Raw genomic sequence first — 21,291 nt, 5'->3', positions numbered from 1 at the left:
AAGGAGGTGAGGGCAGCGTCGTCCGCTATAAGCAAAGGGTGGAGGGTCTTGTGGGGTCGCGTAGGGGTGTTAGAATTTATTATTTTTTTGTAACGTACCATTTGTCGCAGGCTGCTTCCAGCATCACGTTTGCCACCTCTCCTCTTCCTGGGTCCCAGCAGCCCCTAGGAGCCAGACTCCCATCCAATCCCGATGCTGCAAAGCAGCGCAAGGATTGGTCTGAGCAGGCAGGAAAGAGACCCTGCTCAGACCAAGGAGCTTGTGGGGTTGCTCCAACCCAGCTGCTCAATGCAGCTGGGCTGGAGAAAACCTAAGGGCATGTGTGTTTTGGTTAGCCTGAGACGGCCGGCCAAAACACATATGCGCACTTAGGGAGTGGAGTGCACGTAGAAATCTTTGCTTTCTAGTACTAGTGTTTCATAAATCCCTTCTGGGGGTTTTAAGCTCTGTAAATAACCGATGTCATTGATACCATGTCATTGATACTCAATTTAATGGTAATCAATTCACTCATCTAGGGAGGATGGAAGGCTGTGTGTTCCTTTCATCAAATCTAGGAATACCAGAGGCAAAGAAAATACGGGGATTGAATGTACTGGTCACACCATACACGTGACACATGAGATCCCCGAAGATAATCATTTTAGAGACACAAAATACAATCACGTTTGACAAGTTTCAGACCGTGCTTCAGTTACCTGGAGGCAGAAACAGGCTTCCTCTCACAGCACCCTCCCTCAGTCTAATCCTCTGCACTCCTGGGGCTGCAAACCATCTCTCCGCCTTCACCTTTGCTATTACCTGCCCGGGGAGCTGCTTGGGCTGGGAGTGGCCCTGGTGGGCTAGTAATTCCAGGACCATGGGGGTCTTCATCACATCCCTTTTTTCCAGCCTTTCGTACGGGTGCTCAAGCGCTGCTGGGGACAGGCTCCAGAGCAGTCCCATGGGTTCCACTCCTGTGTAATGTCCTCCCGAGGAGGGGTCTCTGGCCAGGTCAATATATCCCTGCTCATCAGCCTGGTAGTGGGCACACGAGTCGAACAGGACCTCCTCCTCACTCTCTACCAGAGCCCTAAGGGTCACCTTCTGTTGGGGGTTAAGCCCCTGCACTTTGATCCCCAGAGGCTCATCTGCCAGGCATGGTTTGGGGCAATGCACAGCGATGCTCGCCACGGACCTCAGGGAGCCCAGGCCCAGGGTCCTGGAGCAGAGGTCCCAGGCTCTGACAGCAGCCACGCGCAGCATATTTCAACGAGACCCCCTTTGCTCGGTATCCCCTATTGCGCTAGCAACGGAAACACTACTTTGGACTTTTGCCCGTCCATTATAAACACAGAAAAAGGACTAACTGTCAACTCCATGTGAGCACAGGGTAATGGAAATGGAAGAAGTACACCAAAAACTCTCTGAAAAGCCAAGAACGTCGCACGCGGACAATCCCTGCGGTTACGTTTTTTTTTATTGCATATTTATATAGCGCATACTCGACCCGAAGGTATTGGAGCGCTTTACGTGACAACGATTATGTTACACGAGGACGCATTCCTTCTTGGTAGGCTCGAGGAGGATGCTGAGCTTACGCCGAGGCTCGCACCTGGTTGTATTTATGTTTTTTTATATAGCCCGGACTTTACCCGAAGACGTCAGAGCGCTTCACAATAGGAACAGAAAATTACAGGTGAACAACTTACAAAAGCAGACGTTAAGTTACATGAGATAAAAGTGACAATTGTGAGCAGACAAAATACATGAGGTAGCAAACAGTGCATTACAGGAGGAAAAAGTGACAAGTGTGCTGGTTACAAGAGAAAACAAAGTACAATTAGAGGTAAAATACTGCAATATATGCTAGACACTCAGGCACAAGAACAAACGTTACGTAGGCAATGGTGGCACTTGTGCAAGTATCAAAGGCAAACAACATGTGAGAGGTAGCAAAGAGTGTGTTACAAAAGAAAAGTGGTGTGTGCATGTTACAAAAGAGTACTAAACAGAGGTACAAGGATAATACTGCAAAAAATGGCAAACACTCCAACCACAATAACACACTGTGAAGGCACTTCCATAGTCATGGAGAATAGAGTTTTCAGTAATGGGAGGTCTTCCTTCAGATAATAGAGAGGGTGAGAATTACTTTTGGAGGTGTCTTTGGAGGAGGAGAACTTTGAGGTCCCTTTTGAAGGCTTGGGAGGAGGTGGTGGTCCAGAGCTGAGGCGGAAGTGAGTTCCAGATTCTCACTGCGTTGCCTGAAAAGGACTGGGCCTTCGATCTTTCCTTCTTGAAAGTGGGAGGTTCAAGCAGTAGATTTTCCGCATTACGTGATGGTCTAGAGCCTCCAGAGAGTTTCAGTTTATTCACCAGGTAGCGAGGAGAGGAGGAGTGCAAGGCTTTGTGGGTGAGACAGGAAGTCTTGTAGATAGCTCTAGCCTCGATGGGAAGCCAGCGGAGGGTGGATAACATCGGTGTGATGTGGTCGCTTCTTTTGGCCCCATAAATGAAACGAGCTGCTGAATGGAGAAAAGATCTAAGGGGGGACAAGTGGGATTTGGGGAGGCCAGTAAGAAGAGAATTGCAGTAGTCCAGTCTGGAGAGGACCAGCGATTGCAACAGGGGTTTAAGGTCCTGCTCCGGGAAAAAGCGATGAATTCCCCAAAGAAGGCGCAGTTGGTATCGAGGAGACTTTGCAATGGAATTGATGTGGGAGATTAGATTGAGTTTTTTGTCGAGTATGACACCAAGGGGTTTTGCGCTGTCGACAATGATGGGTTTATTGTTAAGTAGATTCATCTGATCCATCCATGATTGAACCGGGGGAGGAGAGAGTGAGGAGGAGAGGAGGAGGAATTCAGTTTTGGAGGGATTCAGAATCAGTTGATGAGTTGACATCCAGTTTTGAATGGAGTCGAGAGTAGAGCTTAGGATGGAGAGATCGTGGAGGCAACCTTGAGGTAGATTTGAGTGTCGTCTGCATAGAGATGATAGTGGATCCCGGATTTACTTAGATTTCCCAGTGGTTCTAAATAGAGATTGAACAATGTGGGTGCAAGTATAGAGCCTTGAGGAATACCTTGACCTACTGCCACAGGTTCCCGAGTTACAAAGTCGGCAGCTCGGGCCGCGAGGCCACAACATCTCCCATATAGAGTATGTACTCAGTGCTTTAAATGGGAAAAAAATAAGTGTAGGTACTCATTAAATTGAGCTAGGGGCGAGGCTAGTGGGCGGGGTTAGAGGCGGGGTGAGACATGATGATACTAAGACATTTCTATCAAGTATTCATTTTGCCTGTGCATTTCCTTTGATAGTAGTTTCAAGCTTTCCATATATGCAGATTAAGCTCTGCATATGATGATTAAGAGGGGTGGGAATTAGTCCGGAAGCAGGCCCTAAATCATAATAGAAGGAGCTTTTAAATGAATGCAGTCAAGCCATCAACAGCACTATTCTGGCTAATTATCAGTGTACCTCAGAACAAAAGAGAGTTTGGAATAATAGCATTAATGAGTTCTACGCCAGTTACGGGATATAAAATGTGAGAAAAGTATCAATATAAACAAAACGTATTAACTCATTACATAAAATAAATACCTAACATGATATGTTAAGATTTCTTTGTTTTGCAATATTTGGAGCTTCTCGCTGTCATACTGTTTCTACTTGGTTGCTTTTGGCACAATACTTCTAATACGCACAGAACCAAGCAGATAATGCATACACAAAGGCATTTCATGCATTTCGTTAAAACTATCTCCTGAGTGTGTCCAGATTATCTTCATCTCTGAGCTCACTTTCTTTCTCACACTCAAACCTACACAGAAGCAGGCAAACACGCCCGCATACACTCTCCCTCTCGCTCCCTCCCCCTCCCCCTCTCCCAAAAAGGTTCACTTGGGATTGTTACAACAAGCACAGTGTCAATGTGCTTGACAGAGATGGGCCTTAATGGGCCCTTCTCTATCAAACACAGCAGGGTGTGAAAATTTCAAACAGGGACACCCCTTGCAAAACGCACATGAGCCGCTGCTGAAAGGTTCAGCAGTTACTTACCTACGAGCTAGAAAGGTGCTTTGGCTGTCAGAGTGCCATGCAGATCTGCTGTACCCTGACTGCCCAAGCTTTGCAGCACTAGCACCCATTAGCTCACCTGAATGAGTACCGGTACTCTCCTTAGCAGTGGAGAAGTGCCGGTACTCTGATCGGTAAAAATAAGAAGTGTCGGTACTCAGTGCCGTTGAGTACCGGCCCATTTAAAGCACTGTATATACCTGAATCCCCACAGTTACGGACAGAAATACTCAAGTACGTTACATTCTTTAAATATGGGTACATAGTTCTAAAACACTGACATAAACGTTACTTTTAAAATATATTTTAGAACCTGGGCTGTGGAATTAAATATCAGTCTTTTGTAATATTTCTAGGTCAGCTACCGGCGGTGCGCCAAGTCCACCATATACAGTGTGTTCATTGCAGTTCAGAGCACTGTGCGAATAGACAACAGATGTGGCCGCTATTTTGCAAGGATACGGTGTTATTCCCATATTAGAAATTGGACTGAAATGTGCGAGCCAAAAAACAAATTAGCCAGGCTAAGGGTCGGGGTTTGGCTCTAGAGCACGTGCACGAGCTGAGCTCTCGAAATTTTTGCATGTAAATCATGCAGCAAAGCTCACGTAAAATATGGCACAGTCTCTTCAAAAGTCTAAAAAGTGGATTTATTTAACACATTGAAGCTTTGCCAATAATATGCTACGTTATCACGTTGTCATGCACTGAGATCAGAAACCCAACACCCATAGTGCTATAAATGTTTCTGCCGGGCTATACAATTTTCCGCCGGGCTGCTGCAGCTCAATCTGCTGTGGACTCGGCTAGGCATTGTCTGGAGTCTTATCTCCGACACACTTGCGTTTTTCACAGGTCTTTATACACCATTTGCATGTTTACATACCTTTGTAAACTGGTTACCAAGGCTTAGTTTTTTTTCTGGTTCCCGTACCCCCTGGGCCCCCACTCTGTCTATTCCTTACATTTGTATTTTACATTTACAGCCATAGTGTAAGAATGCATTTCATGAAAAGGTGAAGAACCTGCTTTTGGAGACCCCTCCCACTAGGAGAGTCAAAGTCAGCGGTGCAGGGGACACCTTAGAATCTACGAGATCTTCTTGCATAAATACATTACCAAAGAGACCAGGACAACCAGCCGTGGAGGGAACCAAGTTATTTATTAGCTCGAGCTAAGAACAGGGTCCCAGAATGGTACAAAGACAATTCTACGGAGACTGCTGCTTTACTCCGCAGCCTACACATATTTATAGCGCTAGCCACGCCCATTTGCACAGTACAAGTTCCTTATTCAGATAAGTTCCTCATCTGACAAGTTCTTCGTCAGTCTTGTGTGGTGCAATCGTGGCCAGAGGACATCTGTCTCTGATTGCACAATGTACGCAGCCCCGTGCTTCCTTGCCCAACTGGTGTGGTCATGGGGCACAGCCTTGTGCTTCCTCTATCAGTTGGTGTGGTCAGTGCACAACCTCGTGCTTCCTCTAACAGTTGGTATGGTCACAAGGCACAGCCTCGTGCTTCCTCTATCAGTTGGTGTGGTCACAGGGCAGTTGGTCGTGACAGGCTGAGTTGCCAACAATGGACAGGATGTGGCTGAGTCTCTGGCACAACTGGGGGGTGAGGCACACAGGCAGCATCTTGGAATCGGCTTGACCACAAGGAGCGGGGAGGGTTGTGCAAGTTTCAACAGGGACGTGGAAAGCATTTCTTCACCAGGTTGCCAAGAGCATGGCAACACAAAATGGAGTCATGTGGGTCATTTTAAAATACAGTTCAACAGTCCCTCCTTTTGCCATGCAGAGGCACAATCAATCGTCGTCTAGGTCAATGTCCATCATTTCCTGGACCTCTCTCTCGATCATAGGCACAGTACTTTGTCCCACCCGTCCCATACCGTTCCTTTGCTTTTCATGCTCAATGTCTCAAGGCAGTGCTCCAATGTCTCTCCTCTGCGGCAGGCACTACAGATACCATGCTCTTCGGTGGCCGTGGGCGCAGATCATATCGTGCAGACCGAAGTACTGTTAATCAGGAAAGAGCAACAGACTTTCACGTTCAGCAACACTCTCAGGCTCGAACACTTGTTATTCAGTGTCAGAGGACGCTCGAGCTGCTCTTTCATTCTAATTTTCCTTTCAACATAGGTATCATGATGTGGGAGGGCAGGGTGGATATACAGACGCGGAGGCTGAATATATTGACGAGCAGGGGTTTCTTTATTGTCAGTTGACACAGATTTAGGTTTCACTACAGGGTCAGAAGTCTCTTCCTCTACTGGGGCCTTCTCGCATCCCGAGGGGTTGGGTGAAGATGCCAGCGTTGGTCTTCCCTCTTCGGTTGGGAGACGAGATTGTTGGGCAGTTGATGCTTCCGTGGCGTAGGTTTCACCTGGAGGCTCACCAAGAGGAGAGAAAAATGGAACCTGTCAGTTTTCTGGGCCAATAGTCTATAACCGACACCTATACCCGGTAGTGCTCATAAGGTAATGAAAGGATGGTGACGGGGTAAAAGATAAGGCGGGATGGTGACGGGGTATAAAGATAAGGCGGAATGGTGGCGGGGTATAAAGATAAGGCGGCAGCACAAAGGCATAAAACTACAAGAAAGAAAGAATTCCTGGCAACTGTGTGAGTCTTAAAGACGATTGGGTGCGGCTAATCACAGAGTGGAATAGCAAAGTGAATTCTATGACAGGACCGGAGGCTTCGGATTATGCCATTCTTTCATCGCTTTATTCTCTACAGCAGCAAGAAAAATATATCACAAACTACTTTTCCCATGAACATTCGGTAAAAAACAAAGTCAAGCATGAGTCCTATCACAGTGTCCATGCACCGGTAGCTCCCATCATGCTCCGCTGTTCTTGCCTCCTCCTCTTTCTTCGCTGCTCGCAGCAAGTTAAGTTGGTTTTTTCCTTCTCTCCTGGGTTTTCGGGTTCTGTGTGGTACGCTTAGGCCTTGGGCCAAGCGTTAATTCTGTTATTTCTTCACAGATTCCCCACTTCAGTCGCGGGACGCCTAGTGCGCTCCTTACACGATTCTGGTGCCCAGTAGTGTGCGGTGCGGTTGATTCGCCGCTAGGGGCCGGTGTCTCGTCTGCTGAAGGGCCGTTGTCAGGTGCTTTCCAGAGTGTTCTGGCGCGGTTCTGTCACCAGCTGGTAGCTCGTGCCCAGCCTCCCAGCTCTGACACCCTTCGGGGTCGCAATTAGGTCTTCCCTTGTTTTCTTGACGCCCTCTGGGTTGTATTGTACTCGTGAACACCCTTCGGGGTCGTAATTGTGCCGTGTTTCGGCGTGGGAACGCTTTGCAGGGGGGCGCCCCAGAACTCTGAGGGCTGTAGCGTTTCCAGGGCTCGGCCCGTTAATTGTGTGCCTTTGGCCACCCATATCGCTGGGACTCCCCACGACCATAGAGTGCCCTGTGGAGGGTCATTTGGGTTTCCTTACGTCCTCTCTGCTCTGAGCCTAATTGACCTCACCATGCAGAAGGATTCGGACCAGTATCCGGAGGAGGACCCTCTGAATTACATCCCCTTGGACGATGATTTTTACCAGGTAGTCGACGACTCGATATACCGTGCGGTGGACCAGGCTATGGTCCCCCTCGAGCAGCGACTCTCGGCGTGCCTGGATGAGGTTTACGCTAAGCTCGCCGCCCTTATTCCTGCACCTGCTCCGGCCCGGACACAACCCCTCCCCCCCCTCCTCCGAAGAAGCCTTGCACTGAGGGGGTTAACTCGGCGGCTTTCGCATGGGTGAAGAGCGCCTTCAAGGCCTTAGAGGACGCGCAGCCTCCTCAAACCCTTCCTTCGGAGGTTCCTCCTCCTTCACCCCGTACTATGTCCCCAGATCCGCAGCAGGACGACGACTCTCAGGACTCGAAGGAGGAAGCGTGTTCTTCCCGGTCGTGGCTGCCGTCACAACCCTCCTCCGTAGGTCCGTCCGACATGCTGGACCCGGACGACATCGTCCACCCCAGATCCTCCGAGTGGGTCCCATGCGACAAGGTGGCCCAATATGGCGCCAATCGCCTGAGGAAGCCGGTGGATAAAGATGCCCGAAGCCGCCTGCGAGCGGAGTGTCCCCGGCCCTCGTTGGAAGGTAAAGTGGCCATGACCCCTGATATCGACCCGAAGATGGCGACCTTCCTCCAGAAGTTCGTCATGGATCCCCGAAAAGGGATCGACAGGTCCTGGCGTACCTGCCAGGACAAGCTTTTGGAGGCCATTGGCCCCATGACAAAAATTTTGGATATGGCGGAGGAGGCCAAGGTGTCGGGCGATGTGATCTCCCCGGAAGTGCTGTCCAACTGGGCCCAGAGGGCCATCATTTTTTTGGGCAATGCCAACTGCGCCCTCTCTCTGGAGAGGAGGCGCTCTCTCCTGATCAAGGTGGATCCCAAGCTGGTTGACCTCGCCTCGTCAGAGGCGGGCGCTGTGGCCCAAAGGGGCTTGTTCGGTGACCCGTTTATTAAGGAGCTCGGGAAATTCGTAGCTACCTTTACTTCCCTAGACCGTGCTCAGTCAAACATCAAGAAGGTTCTCGCCCCTCATGTTTTTGACAAGACCGGACGAGGCAGGGGCTGCTCGTTCGGTCGGGGCACCAGCTCAGACAGAGGACAAGGCTCCGGACGCGGGCAGTTTCAAGACAAGGCCCGATTCAACAATTTCTACCCCACCAGAGGGCAGAAGTTTGGAGGACGTGGTGGTCAAAGAGGCCAACATCAGGGCGGTGGTCGAGGTGAGTGTGCTACCTTCCACGAGCTTGCGAGTGGGGGGGCGGCTGGCGCAGTTCTTTCCAGCGTGGGCCTCCCTTACCAGCGATGCCTGGGTGCTGCAGACGGTGCAGGGCTTCCAATTGGAGTTCCATGGCTGTCCGTGTCAGCTTCAACGTCCTCGCCCCATTACCTTTTCCCAGCGCGATGCGGCTTTGGTAAGCGAAGAGGTCGCGGCCCTCCTCCAAAAACGGGCGATTTGTTGCGCTTGCGAACACCCCTCAGGTTTCGTCAGCAATCTCTTCTTGGTCGACAAGGTCGATGGGGGCAGGCGCCCGGTGATCAATTTAAAGGAGTTCAACGAATGGCTGGTTTATCGCCATTTCAAAATGGAGGGGATTCATCTCTTGCGGGATGTTTTACGTCCGTCCGATTGGATGGTCAGGCTCGACTTAAAAGACGCCTACTTGGCAGTCCCGATCTTCCCTCCACACCGGCGTTTCCTCCAGTTCAAGTGGGACGATCGAGTCTACGAGTTCACCACTCTACCTTTCGGGCTATCCTCAGCGCCATGGTGCTTCACAAAAGTGTTGCGTCCAGCGGTGGAGGCCTTGAGGGCCCAAGGTGTCAGAATGATCGTATATCTAGACGACATGCTGCTCATGGACCAATGTCCCAGACGGCTGCGGTCTCAGTTGCAGTCAGCAGTCAACCTTCTGCAAGGCTTAGGGTTCGTGATCAACGAGAAAAAGTCTCTTCTGGTTCCCGCGCAGTGCGCGACCTTTCTCGGCTTCAACATAGACTCGGTATCTTCCACCTTGAGTCTGCCGGCCAGGAAGATGTCGAGGATCAGACACGAATTGCGCCAAACCCTGGCAAAACAGTTGATATCCTTGCGTCACCTGGCGCGGCTAGTGGGCCTGTTGTCGTCTTCGATTCAGGCTATCTTCCCAGGCCCCCTCCATTATCGCGCCATGCAACGCTTGAAGGCATACCATCTCCGGAGGGGGCTAACGTACTCTCAATTGATTCCTTTATCGGACTATGTGAGGGACGAGATAAGGTGATGGCTCACGCACATGGAGGCCTGGAATGGCCGTGCGATTTTCGGCTCGGCTCCCGACATTGTAATAGAGTCGGACGCCAGTCGTTCAGGCTGGGGTGCCAGATGCGGAGATTTCTCCACGGGCGGCGCCTGGTCCGCTTTCGAGCAATCCTTACATATCAACTGCTTGGAGTTGCTAGCGGGCTCCTTCGCAGTGCAATGTTGGACCAAGGACAGAGTGCAATCTTGCGTCCTTCTCAGGATGGACAACGTGTCGGCGGTCCGTTATATCAACCATCTGGGCGGCACCAGGTCCAAAATGCTGGCAGACCTAGCCAGGGATTTTTGGCACTTTTGCCTGGACCATCAGGTGTCGGTCACGGCAGAATACTTGCCGGGACGCCAGAACGAGGTGGCCGATTGGCACTCGAGGAATATCATGGACGCCAGCGTTTGGAAGCTGGATCCTCTTCTGTTCTCCAGGCTCTCGGACCGGTGGGGTCCGTTCTCCGTGGACCTTTTTGCATCCCGCCTGGATCATCAACTCCCGAGATATTTCAGCTGGTGGCCCGACCCTCTAGCAGAGGCGACCGATGCGTTCCTCCAGGACTGGTCGGGCGTGCAGGGGTATGCTTTTCCACCGCTCTCGATGATAACGCGCGTGTCGGCGTTGCTGCGCCGTCAGTTAGCGCAGGTGGTGATGATCACTCCGTGGTGGAGGTCACAAGTTTGGTTTCCGGTTCTACTGGAACTTTCCTGGGATTCTCCAATCCTACTCCCCCAGTCTCCTCACATTCTGCTGAATCCAGAAGGAGCTCCCCACAGGTTAGTCCAGGAGGGCTCTCTGCGCCTGATGGTGTGGAGGCTCTCAGGCGTCGCTGGACGCTGCCTGGCCTTTCGGGAAAAGCAGAGGACTTGCTTTCCAAGGCTTGGGCTGACAGCACGACCAAACGCTACCGATCAGCATGGCATAGGTGGAGCCGTTGGTGTGTGTGACAGGGTTTTGATCCTGTGGGGGCAGCTGTAGTCCATGTCCTGAATTTTTTGGCCGACCTGGCTCACCAAGGACTGGCTTATCGATCGATCAATACTTTCCGGTCTGCGATCTCAGCGGGACACGACCTGGTGCAGGGTTCCCTGGTTGGTGAGCACCCTTTTGTTTGCAGGCTTTTGAGAGGTATACGGCTTTCGTTGCCGCCAGAGCCTCTGTATTCCGTCCTGTGGGACGTGAACAGGGTGTTGAATTTGTTCCTTTCTTGGCAGCCGAACAGGTTCTTATCTCGTAAAGAGTTGACGGCTAAGTTGGCCATGTTGTTGTGCCTGGTGTCTTGCAGGCGAGTCTCGGACGTGCGAGCGCTGGATATCACGGCCAGGGTTTTTTCTCCGGAGGGAGTTTCTTTTACTGTCAGCAGGCGGACCAAGACCCTTACTAGGGTTATTTCCTACCCGGCCTTCCAAGACTCCCCCAAACTGTGTGTGGTGCAGTGCCTCCGTGCTTATGAAGATATGACTGAAGATACTCGCCCTCCGGGTGAGTGGCAACTACTTATTGCCCTACGAAAACCGTATAAGGCAGTTACTTTGCCAACGATCGCCCGTTGGGTGCGTTGGGTGATGCAGGAGGCGGGGATTGATACCAAGCAATTTGGGGCTCACTCGGCGAGAGGAGCTATGGCCTCTAAAGCTTTTGCCCTTGGGGCTCGACTGGAGGATTTGATGAGAGCGGCTGATTGGTTATCGAAGTGGCTCGGCTGGTGGTCGATAAGCTTTGAACTGGCATAATCCGAAGCCTCCGGTCCTGCCATAGAATGAGAATTTGCCTAGCCTTGGTGCTGGTAAGTTCCAATTCTATTAAGGACTCAGTGGCGAGGATTATCCCCCCAGTGACTTCCTTGAAGTGGACCCTCCCCGTATGCATAGTAAGTAAAGCTTTTATGTTCCTCTGATGGATGTACGGCTATTGCTCTGCGATGTAATGCTCTTCCTTTTTACTGCTGACGTTCTGTTGGAACGGGATAGATCTGATGGTGTGTTCTCTTGCAGGTACGGATAATTCAAAACAAGATGCGTGATTGGACTAGGGCTGAGGCTTCGCGCGAAGAAAGAGGAGGAGGCAAGAACAGCGTAGCATGATGGGAGCTACCGGTGCATGGACACTGTGATAGGACTCATGTTTGACGTTGTTTTTTCCCGAATGTTCATGGGAAAAGTAGTTTGTGATATATTTTTTCTTGCTGCTGTAGAGAATAAAGCGATGAAAGAATGGCATAATCCTCGCCTCCGAGTCCTTAATAGAATTGGAACTTACCAGCACCAAGGCTAGGCAAATTCTCATTCTACAAGGTGTCTAGTAGCACGGCGTTCAATTGAGGGCTTCAAAACACTTCTATTGGATTCCCCTAATTACACTCCTCTCCCCCCTCCCTCTACCCTCAAAAGGTCTATTCCTCCCACCTCCCTCAACAGTACCCCAGGTGCGGTGTCACTCACCGCCCCGCCGCAACTCTCCGGAGTCGCGGCTCGCTCTCCAGCCTCCTCCAGGGGATACCACCACTCCTCTGTCCAGGGCTCTTCGGTCTTCCCCGCTTCCTCTCTGCTCGGAACGCTGTCCTTGCTCCCGGCGCTCTGCTCCGACTCCCGGCTCCAAAACTCGGCGTCCTTCTCCATGCGATGATCCTCTTCTGTCCTCAGCTCCGCCTTCCCACTGATCCAAGACGCTTCTTCCTGGGTCAAGCCTGTTTGTACTTGTGCCTCGCGTCTTCTTCCGGGTTCAGCTCCTCCCTCTGTCTCCTGGCTCCGCTGCGGAGAAATAGGAGAGGTGGGTGTCTTTTTAGGTTTCGTCTAGTATCATTTGCTTGCGAATGTAATAGGCTAAAATTCAAGTGCTCGATTCGACTGGTCAAACCACTGCGGTTTTTCCACAGTGCGTTTGAGTCACGTGACCACAAAAGCGGGTCACTTGACCACACAAGCACGCGCATCTCCCTAATCCGCCTGCCACACTTCTCCTCCCCTCGCTCGCATTCCCGCCCCCCCACCAGGCTCTCCCGCCCCCATCCGGCTTCCCTCCGCGCATCTGCCTGCCACACTTCTCCTCCCCTCGCTCGCACTCCGCTTCTCCCTCCCTCGTCGTCTCTTTCTCTCTATGCCTCGCTTTTATTGTCCTGTGTCTCTTCCATTTGCTCTCCAGCTTTTTTTCACTCTTTCTTTCTCTCTCTACTCTCAGCCCGACTCCCCCAACACCACCACTGGCCTCCCTCTAAGGGCAGTAGCGCGGCGTAACAACTCACACAACCCTGGTTACTAGCACGCTACGGTGAGACCCCCAAACCGACGCTAATAAAGATAGCGCCATTGCTCGCTGCCGTCTTCACACTTCTCGAACGTACAGCTTCTGCAGTCGAGGTCGCCACCAACGTAAACCTGGCATCTAAATGCCATTGTTCAAGAGCTTTGAGAGGTATTACACACCCAAACTCGCATTGATTGCAATTCATTTTAATAGAGGTTTATGCAGATTACTTGCTTGGAGCCTGATTGTCATTCGTTAGTGGACGTGACAGGTTTGTATTCTTGGAATTTTTTTTATCGTTATGCAGGGCGGGCGAGAAGATGCATGTCTGAATTAAAACAGCTCTGGTGCTTCAGTACGGGGAACCCCCATGTCATCGTATTTCACATATTTCTGGGACTGTGTCCCATGTGGAACGCTTATTTTACATCACCCTATTGTCACATGCATGACTGACGCTGACGTCATTGGGCAGTCACCCTGAAGCATTAAAGGAATTAGCGAAAACGATCCTAATTAAGTTAGATTTGTGAATGTGAAAATCCTCCAGCATACGATTCACATGTATCACTTGGGAAAAAAGAAACCTCTGTTTATAAAATCTGAGTCAGTGTGTAAAAATCATTAAATTACATTCACTAAGAAACGTCCCACTGATGCACTAATTTAAGTAGCACGCTTCCTCTGCTCCACCATTAAATCTTAATGGCACTGTTTTAACCTACGCTGCACTTTTTCATAAACACGGCATGCTAGGATTCTAGACCTCTAGACAGGGAGAGAAAAAAAAGCAAGGGCTTAGCAGTGAACACGGAGAATTAGGAACGGATTTTGGCGGTGGTGTTATTCACAAAAGATGTTTCATCCGTGCACAGCACCGCAATTGTCTCTCCCTTTCTCCTAGATCCCTTCAACAACTCCTCCCCCCGCCCACCATCCCCATCACCAATCACAAAAAAAGCGAACGCGCACAAAACAAAACATTTGCTTGACATCTGGGTAGAAGTACTGAGTCAGGGAGCCTTTCAAAACAAAACGGGAGCACGTGACTCCGGGGGAGGCACCCACTTCTAGGGAAAGTCCATCCCTGCCTTCCCATGTATTGTAATGTCCAGGCTGGAAGACAGCGCGAAGTCAAGTTATGTCCCTCTGTCCAAAACACACATGACGGGACTAACAGAGCTGACCGATGTCTTATTACAAACGCGTTTTTTGCATGCGTGCACCAGTCTTCTTGCGAGAAAAAGCATGCGCAGATATTTGTTGCAAAGAGATATTGACTGACCAGCCAGAGCGGCACTGGTCGATATGGAGAATCATTAGGGTAAAAGGGAGGTGTAGACGCAATTAAAGGAATATAGCTGTAATCGCCAGCAATGTGTATCAGATACAGGCTAAACACGAGGCGTCAAAGACAGGCATTCAGGTAACAGGCAGACCATCTGCTTGTCCCCAGCCACGAAGGCAGTGACCGCCCCTGTGCGAGGGGAGCTGTTTGATGTCACTGCATAAATACAATGTTTGATGTAACCGCATAAATGCAATATTTGATGTTACCTCATGAATACAAACTGTGACTCAATGGCGCGTGACTCGTTTTAAACAAGCACTGGCGTTGCCAATAGGTTTCGCATTTGGAAAGTTGGAGCTATTGGTTTTGTAAATGACATTTTATATTTATATATCGTTATTGGCATTGTCAATAACAATATATAAATATAAAATGTCATTTACAAAACCAATAGCTCCAACTTTCCAAATGCGAAACCTATTGGCAACGCCAGTGCTTGTTTACTTCTCCCAGCTGTGGTTGGGTTTGCCTTAGTCCTGTACCTGTGGGGCATTCTGGGTGGTGTAGTTCAGGGATAAGGTGTCTCTCGAGGGGTCCTTTCTCACATCCCCTTTCCCTTGCTGTCTTGTTACTAGGGTTTCTCCCCTGGGGATACCTTGACAGGAAGTCCACATTCCCTTGCTCGACTCCTTTCCGATGTTGAGTATAGAACCTATATGGCTGTAATGCTAAAAAACACCTCAATACTCTGTCATTATTTCCCTTGTCACGGGCCAACCATTCTCAGGGCGCATGGTCAGTGAATAGGGTGAATTCCCTTCCTTCCAGGTAGTATCTCAGAGTTTTGATTGCCCATCTAATGGCCAGGGCTTCTTTTTCTATAACTGCGTAATTCTGTTCCCTCGGAAACAGCTTACGGCCAATGTACAAGATTGGTTGCTCCTGTCCTTGTCGTGTCACTTGAGATAATACAGCACCTATTCCTTGATCAGACCCGTCTGTCTGTAAGACAAAGGGAAGGGTATAATCAGGACTGGCCAACACTGTCTCAGACGTGAGAGACCCTTTTAGGGCCTCGAAGGCTCTTAGGATTTCTGGGGTGGGATGTTTTAATTGGGTCTCGGCATTAGTCGTTTTCTGTAAGAGATTCGTGAGGGGTGCTGCTATCTGAGAAAAGTTGGGAATAAATCTACGGTAATAACCGAGCAGCCCTAGGAAGGCTCTGAGATCTTTTTTAGTTTTTGGTAATGGGATTTGGGAAATGGCTGCCAAAATGGAATCGTGAGGCCGTATCATTCCTTCTCCCAACAAATACCCCAGGTATTTAACAGTCTGGTCTGCTAAGTGACTTTTGGCTGGATTAATTTTGAGACCATGGTGTCCTAACGTTCTGATTACTCGCGACAAATGGGCCATATGCTGGTCCAAATCTTCACTATAGATGACTATGTCGTCTATATATGCATCAGCGTATTCCTCATGGGGCCGTAGGTTGCAGTTCATGGCTCTTTGGAAAGTAGCTGGGGCCCCATGCAATCCAAAAGGTAATGCTTTGAATTGTATAACCCTTCGGGTGTGGAAAACGCAGTTTTTTCTTTATCTTGGGGCCGTAAAGGGATGGCTCTCCCTATTTTCTCTACCATCTCGTCTACCCTTGGTAATGGATAGGTGTCAAATTCTGAGATTTTGTTGACTTCTCTAAAGTCGATGCAAAATCGAACCGAGCCGTCCGGCTTCGGTACTAGGACTATTGGCGAGTTCCACTCACTAATGGATGGCTCTATTATATCCATTTGAATTATCTTCTGTATCTCCTCTCGTATAGTTAGGCGACGTGCCTCTGGTATACGATAGGGTCGAAGACATACCCTTTTTCCTACAGGGGTCTTGATGGTGTGCTCCACCAAGGTAGTTCTTTCTGGGGTTAAGGAAAATACCTCTCTGAGAGGCATAAGACCAGTGCTTAATTTGTGCCGGTGCTTAGCACCGGCACTTAATTTTCAGGGCCGGGTCTACAGTCTGCACATCGTCACAAATGAAAGATGATGTGATGATAAGTTATTTATAATTACGTGACTCGGAATGCGCGCGCACAGAGTGCCAGTGTGCTTCGGTTGACTTGCCAGTGAGTCATTGTAGTGAATGTGAGCCGGTCCGGACTCCGGAGCAAAGCAATTGCAGGCAGCTCAGCATTCATTAATCATAATGATACTTTCAGTGACATGGCGTCATCATGGCGGCCGCGGCGTCGCGAGGGCACAACCAGTGAACTGCGTCTGTTGCCGGTGGTAGGCGGGACTCGGGAGCAGTACTGTCTGGGCGGGAGTGAAGACGTTGCTTGGGAATCTGCGCGCAGATTGCTTCCGCTTGCTTGCCAATGCTACGCCCGCCCCCGGCACACCCGCATCCTCGAGTCAAAGCCTCAGCCAGTCCGACCACTTTGAGGGGCAGGCAGCACCACCAGGAGGCCCGCCTATCAGTTAATAAAGACAGTGCCTCGCAGCCCCTTCCGAGTCCGACCACGACGAGGAGTGCGTAAGTACTAAGTAACTGGCAGTCAGACATCATGGCAATGCATGCTGAGCTCCTGCCTGGGCTCAGCAGGCCACCGCTGGGGGTTATGTTGTTAAAGAAGGCCCGGCCCTGTCCCTTAAAGTATCCACACTACACCCTGCCTGGACTGGCCGGCTTGGCCTAGTAGCAACCGCCCACGCCGGACACGTTATCACGATAATAGGGCCAAGAGCAGGGCCGGGACGGGCGGCCGGTGTTAAAAGTTAAAGCCTTTCAATTTAGTAGCAATTTATTGTTATCCCCCAAGTCCCCTCTTAAACAGTTTACTATTGCTTAACAGTGGTGGCTTAGCCTTAGTGGCTATCTGGGTCGGACTGACCCGGAGCATAGTGTTATTCTGGCCTTGGTCTCCGTCCCGAGTGCTTCGGTTGAGGCCTGCCTTCCGCCTGGGTTAAGTTAAAAAATGCCAGTGAGTATGCCCGCCGGATGTTGTAGGGGCTGTGCGTGTGTGGCAAGCAGCGCGCTGAGATTTTTTTCCAATTGCCAAAGGGCGCTCCATTCCTCTTAGCTGGAGGCCTGCCCCTGCACTCCTGCTGCTTGCATTTGCAGTCCTCCATGCCTCTGGCAGCAGCTTCTTAATTTGTGACAACTGCACGAGAAGGGTTTATGTTTTAATCTCCTATCTGAGGAGCAGGTACTATTAATCCTTCCTTTGCTTTGTGTTTTTATTCTGGATAAATAAACACCATCGGGTAAGAAAGCGTGCACTAACAGGACGTTTAGTGTAAAAAATATACATGCAGCGCATTTAACTTACATACTAGAAGTTGAAATTCATGCACAGTGATATGTGGAAAAAAATCCATGTGATTTATAACATTAAAAACCAGAAATGCTCCCTGTCATTTTTAATTTGCTATTTTTAAGTAACTTTGGTTTCATTGCGCTGTTAAATACACCACATCAAAGAATCGATAAATATGAAATTCACCCACCAGCAAGAGAAATGCCTTAAAGTATTATAGACATTTTTTGTCACATTTTTCCTGGTAATCGAATGCCTGGGCTCAGAACCCTGCTCTCATTCTTCCGTAAATATGCCTTAATTGTAGGGGCGCGCGCGACCCTTCTCCTGGCTCACACTTAAGTGCCCCTGGCCTCCCCGCAGAGATAAGAAAGGCGCTGCTACCGCGCTCTGCTCAGCGCAGTCTCCTCCTGTGAAACTGCTGCAGAGGGAGAGGCCTTACGGGTTATCCTTAAAGTACAGAGAGTATGGAAAGCACTCACCCTGCCTGACCTCTAGTGCCGGGTCCATCAGACAGTGAGGAGACTTTCCAAACTTCAGCAGGTCACTCTTCAAGTTCAGAGACAGGAACAGGAAAAAACTGCTCCCTGAAGGCCTTCAAGCCCAATAGTTCCCGACTGGAAGGAGAATTTTGTAAGGGCTTTCCACCCATGGACCAGGCGTGAGCACAGTGTTGTGATGCAAACACTTCTGTGTGGCATCAGCTTTTGTAGTGATGTGTTATAAAGCGCTACATTGTCATCTGATGATGGCTTCTAGGCGCAAATTACTTTTTTGCATCAATAGCTCCCATAAGAAGCCCACAACAGTGTAATAATCCTGAAACATCCCAGTTTTGAGCTCTGCCTATTGGCAAAGGTAGGGCCTCCCTCAGAGATGCTCAGACAGATAGATTGTGTTTGTCTTGTTTGTGCCATCGGGGTGATAGAGTTAATGTGCTTTGAGAAATCAGGATGGTCAGGGGAGTAATGTCCACCAAATTATTTCAATGTTATGGACAGCCACAAAACGATTTGAAGCAAGCACTGGTGAAAGCAACTTGTTTGGTGTTGACTGGCAGTCTTTATAATTGTTCAACGCTTGTTTTTAGTTTTTGTGTTTTTTTGGGGGTAAAATTGGATGTTGAGGGAGCTCCTGAGCCTTCTACAATGACAAAAAGTTGTCTAAAAGCAAAAATATATATTTTTTGGTTTAAGAAAGCACACATTGTCATAGTAGCAACTGGCACTGAGGGGAAATACATTGTGTTTGTGGTGACTTCGTTATAGGACAGAATGGCATTACTCACAGTGAAGTTAGCCAATGACTGAAGTGGGGGGGCCCATTTCCCCATGCTGCATTGGGCGGAAAGAAAATGTGAATGAAACAACAACAACCCAGTAGATGGTAATGTTGCGCCGCGGGCCATGGCTCAGCCGGTGGCGCTGCCGGACTTTATGGTGTGGTGAAGACGAACCCAGACCCTTGTTGTCTGGAGTTGTAATCGAAATTATGAAAAAATTTGAAAAGATCAGTGGATTGAAGTTTGACGTCCTGTTGTTCTGGCAGTCCAAAAGTTCAGATGCTTAAACCCTAACATGAAAAATAGCCCAAGTTGGAAAACAAGTCACGGTTACAGTTTTCTACAACCATTTCAGTCTGTGTAATTCTCTCTCTCTATCTGACCGCTTGGACTATATAATCCATAACAAATATGGGGTTTATTTACAAGCCCCTTGCTTCGCTGGTGCGTTACTTTTAATATGGGAAAAAGTGACGCACCTCGGCGCAAGGGGCATGTAAATAAGCACCAATCTGTATAGTCCGACCTCCGTAAAGCACTGACACCTTTATGGACCTAGTTCACGCTAGACAAAACTACAGCTAAAGAAACAACCAGTGTTCATATACTTCATTCTATACTCATATGCTAAAATGACCTTTGCACTGTGTTAATTAATTTGGATGATAGCTCAATACTATTTGTCCTTTAACATACTTTAGAATTCATTTAATTATTCCTGCCTCATTTTGTAGCTTCTATTAGGGTGAAACTAATAATTCTCAACACATGTTTTCTAAAAGTACGTCCATCTTCAAAGACTCTGCTTGCCAGGATGTCTACATTGAGGAACTCTGGTGCTGTAAATGGTTGACTCATGCATGTGTTTCCTTGCCCTTACTCTTTCGTTAGTACCGGGACACACTCTTGAGTAGCTGTGCGCTTTATAAATCCCATTTAACATAAACTACGCAGCTGTATGTGTGACTAGAACATCAGACACTAGGGACATCCATTCTTGCAGTGTGGGTGTGTGCATACGAAAGATGACTCTTGCGTTGTAGTCTAGTCAGTGACCACATCACTTTGTCCTTTACTTTACTGTGATGATTGGATTTTCCACAATCTTATGACTTCAGTGATGTAACATTGAGGGCAGCACCAACACTCTGAAAATTGTTCCAGCGCTACTGGTTTTGGTGCCTTTATTTGCCATTTTCATGCTTTCTGGCCTGGGTGCCTTTGTGGGACATTTCCATGCTCCTGGTCTGAGTACTTATGTGTCAGATTTCCATGCTTTCTGGCATGGATGCCTATGTGTGATATTTCCACGTTGTATGGCACTAATAGGTATGACTTGAGATGCGGAAATTCAAACTGCCCAGCCAGCCACTACCTATTCTTTTGGCTTAGGTACCTATAGGACTTTTTGGGGGAGATTACATTTTTGTGTGCTTTATGTTAAGATACTAATCTTTAATTAAAAAGTAATTTTTTGAATATATGCCTATTTTCTAATCTCGGTCTTGTCTGTGTGATACTGAACTACATTTCGATACGCCAGTTAAGTTCCATGTTTTTTACTATTCTGAATGTCTAATAAATGCACATTTAGCTCCATGCCAGGGAGTAAGTTATAGTAACAAGCCCAATTGTTAATAATCTTTTTTAATTGTTTCTCTAAAAGTAATCGCTTTAACGAAATACTAACTCTGCTATTTATGAATCCCAAACCCCTTCAGCCCCTGGAAGTGACAAAGTGACTCAAGTGTATTTCATGATTTTATTCAGCTTATCTGTTTTGGCTAATGTTTTCACAACATTTTGGTTTATTTTGTCGCATAAGCTATGTAAAATGTGTCTCTTTTATCTCATAGACTCTATTAAAAAGGGTATACCCTACCCCATAATGTCCTTTCCCCAAATCAGCACATAGAGCACTGGAATTGTCCCTTTTCAATGCATTAGTGATTTTAGCTAATTTATTCCCAAATTGTGCTTTAAATGCACTTTTGATTGACTCTTTTTCAACATTTTCACAGGGCAGGGGAACCTCCTATCAAAACCTTACTATGAGGAAGGCTCCCTTGCTGAAATTCATCGGACTTTTCACGGTGCCAGTTGAGGATGTGGGTGGAGCTAATAGAATAAGTGGGTGGAGCCAGTGGAGGAAATGGGTGGAGCCATAGAAAAGTAGGTGTGGCCTCCGACAAAGATTTGAGCACCTGCACTTCATATTTTACAAATTAAGCACTGCATAAGACCATTGGTTAGCTTGTATTTAAGATGGAGTGGAAGAGTGGA

At 48.7% G+C, this 21,291-nt stretch overlaps 1 protein-coding gene across 1 annotated transcript in view; it reads right to left on the bottom strand.

Annotated features, from left to right (window-relative positions):
- Window positions 1–1,346, bottom strand: part of LOC147689769 (acyl-coenzyme A thioesterase 5-like) — a 63,689-nt gene extending 62,343 nt beyond the window's left edge. The window contains exon 1 of the mRNA XM_086937247.1: window positions 699–1,346. Coding sequence (XP_086793373.1) covers window positions 699–1,245 — 547 coding nt within the window. The 5' untranslated portion in view covers window positions 1,246–1,346. The remainder of the gene's footprint in view (window positions 1–698) is intronic.
- Between the last annotated feature and the right edge of the window lie 19,945 nt (window positions 1,347–21,291).

This window comes from Lissotriton vulgaris, chromosome 9, assembly GCF_964263255.1.
Source record: "Lissotriton vulgaris chromosome 9, aLisVul1.2, whole genome shotgun sequence".
In the NCBI taxonomy this organism is placed as follows: Eukaryota; Metazoa; Chordata; class Amphibia; order Caudata; family Salamandridae; genus Lissotriton; species Lissotriton vulgaris.
This window is presented reverse-complemented; position numbering and strand designations above follow the sequence as displayed.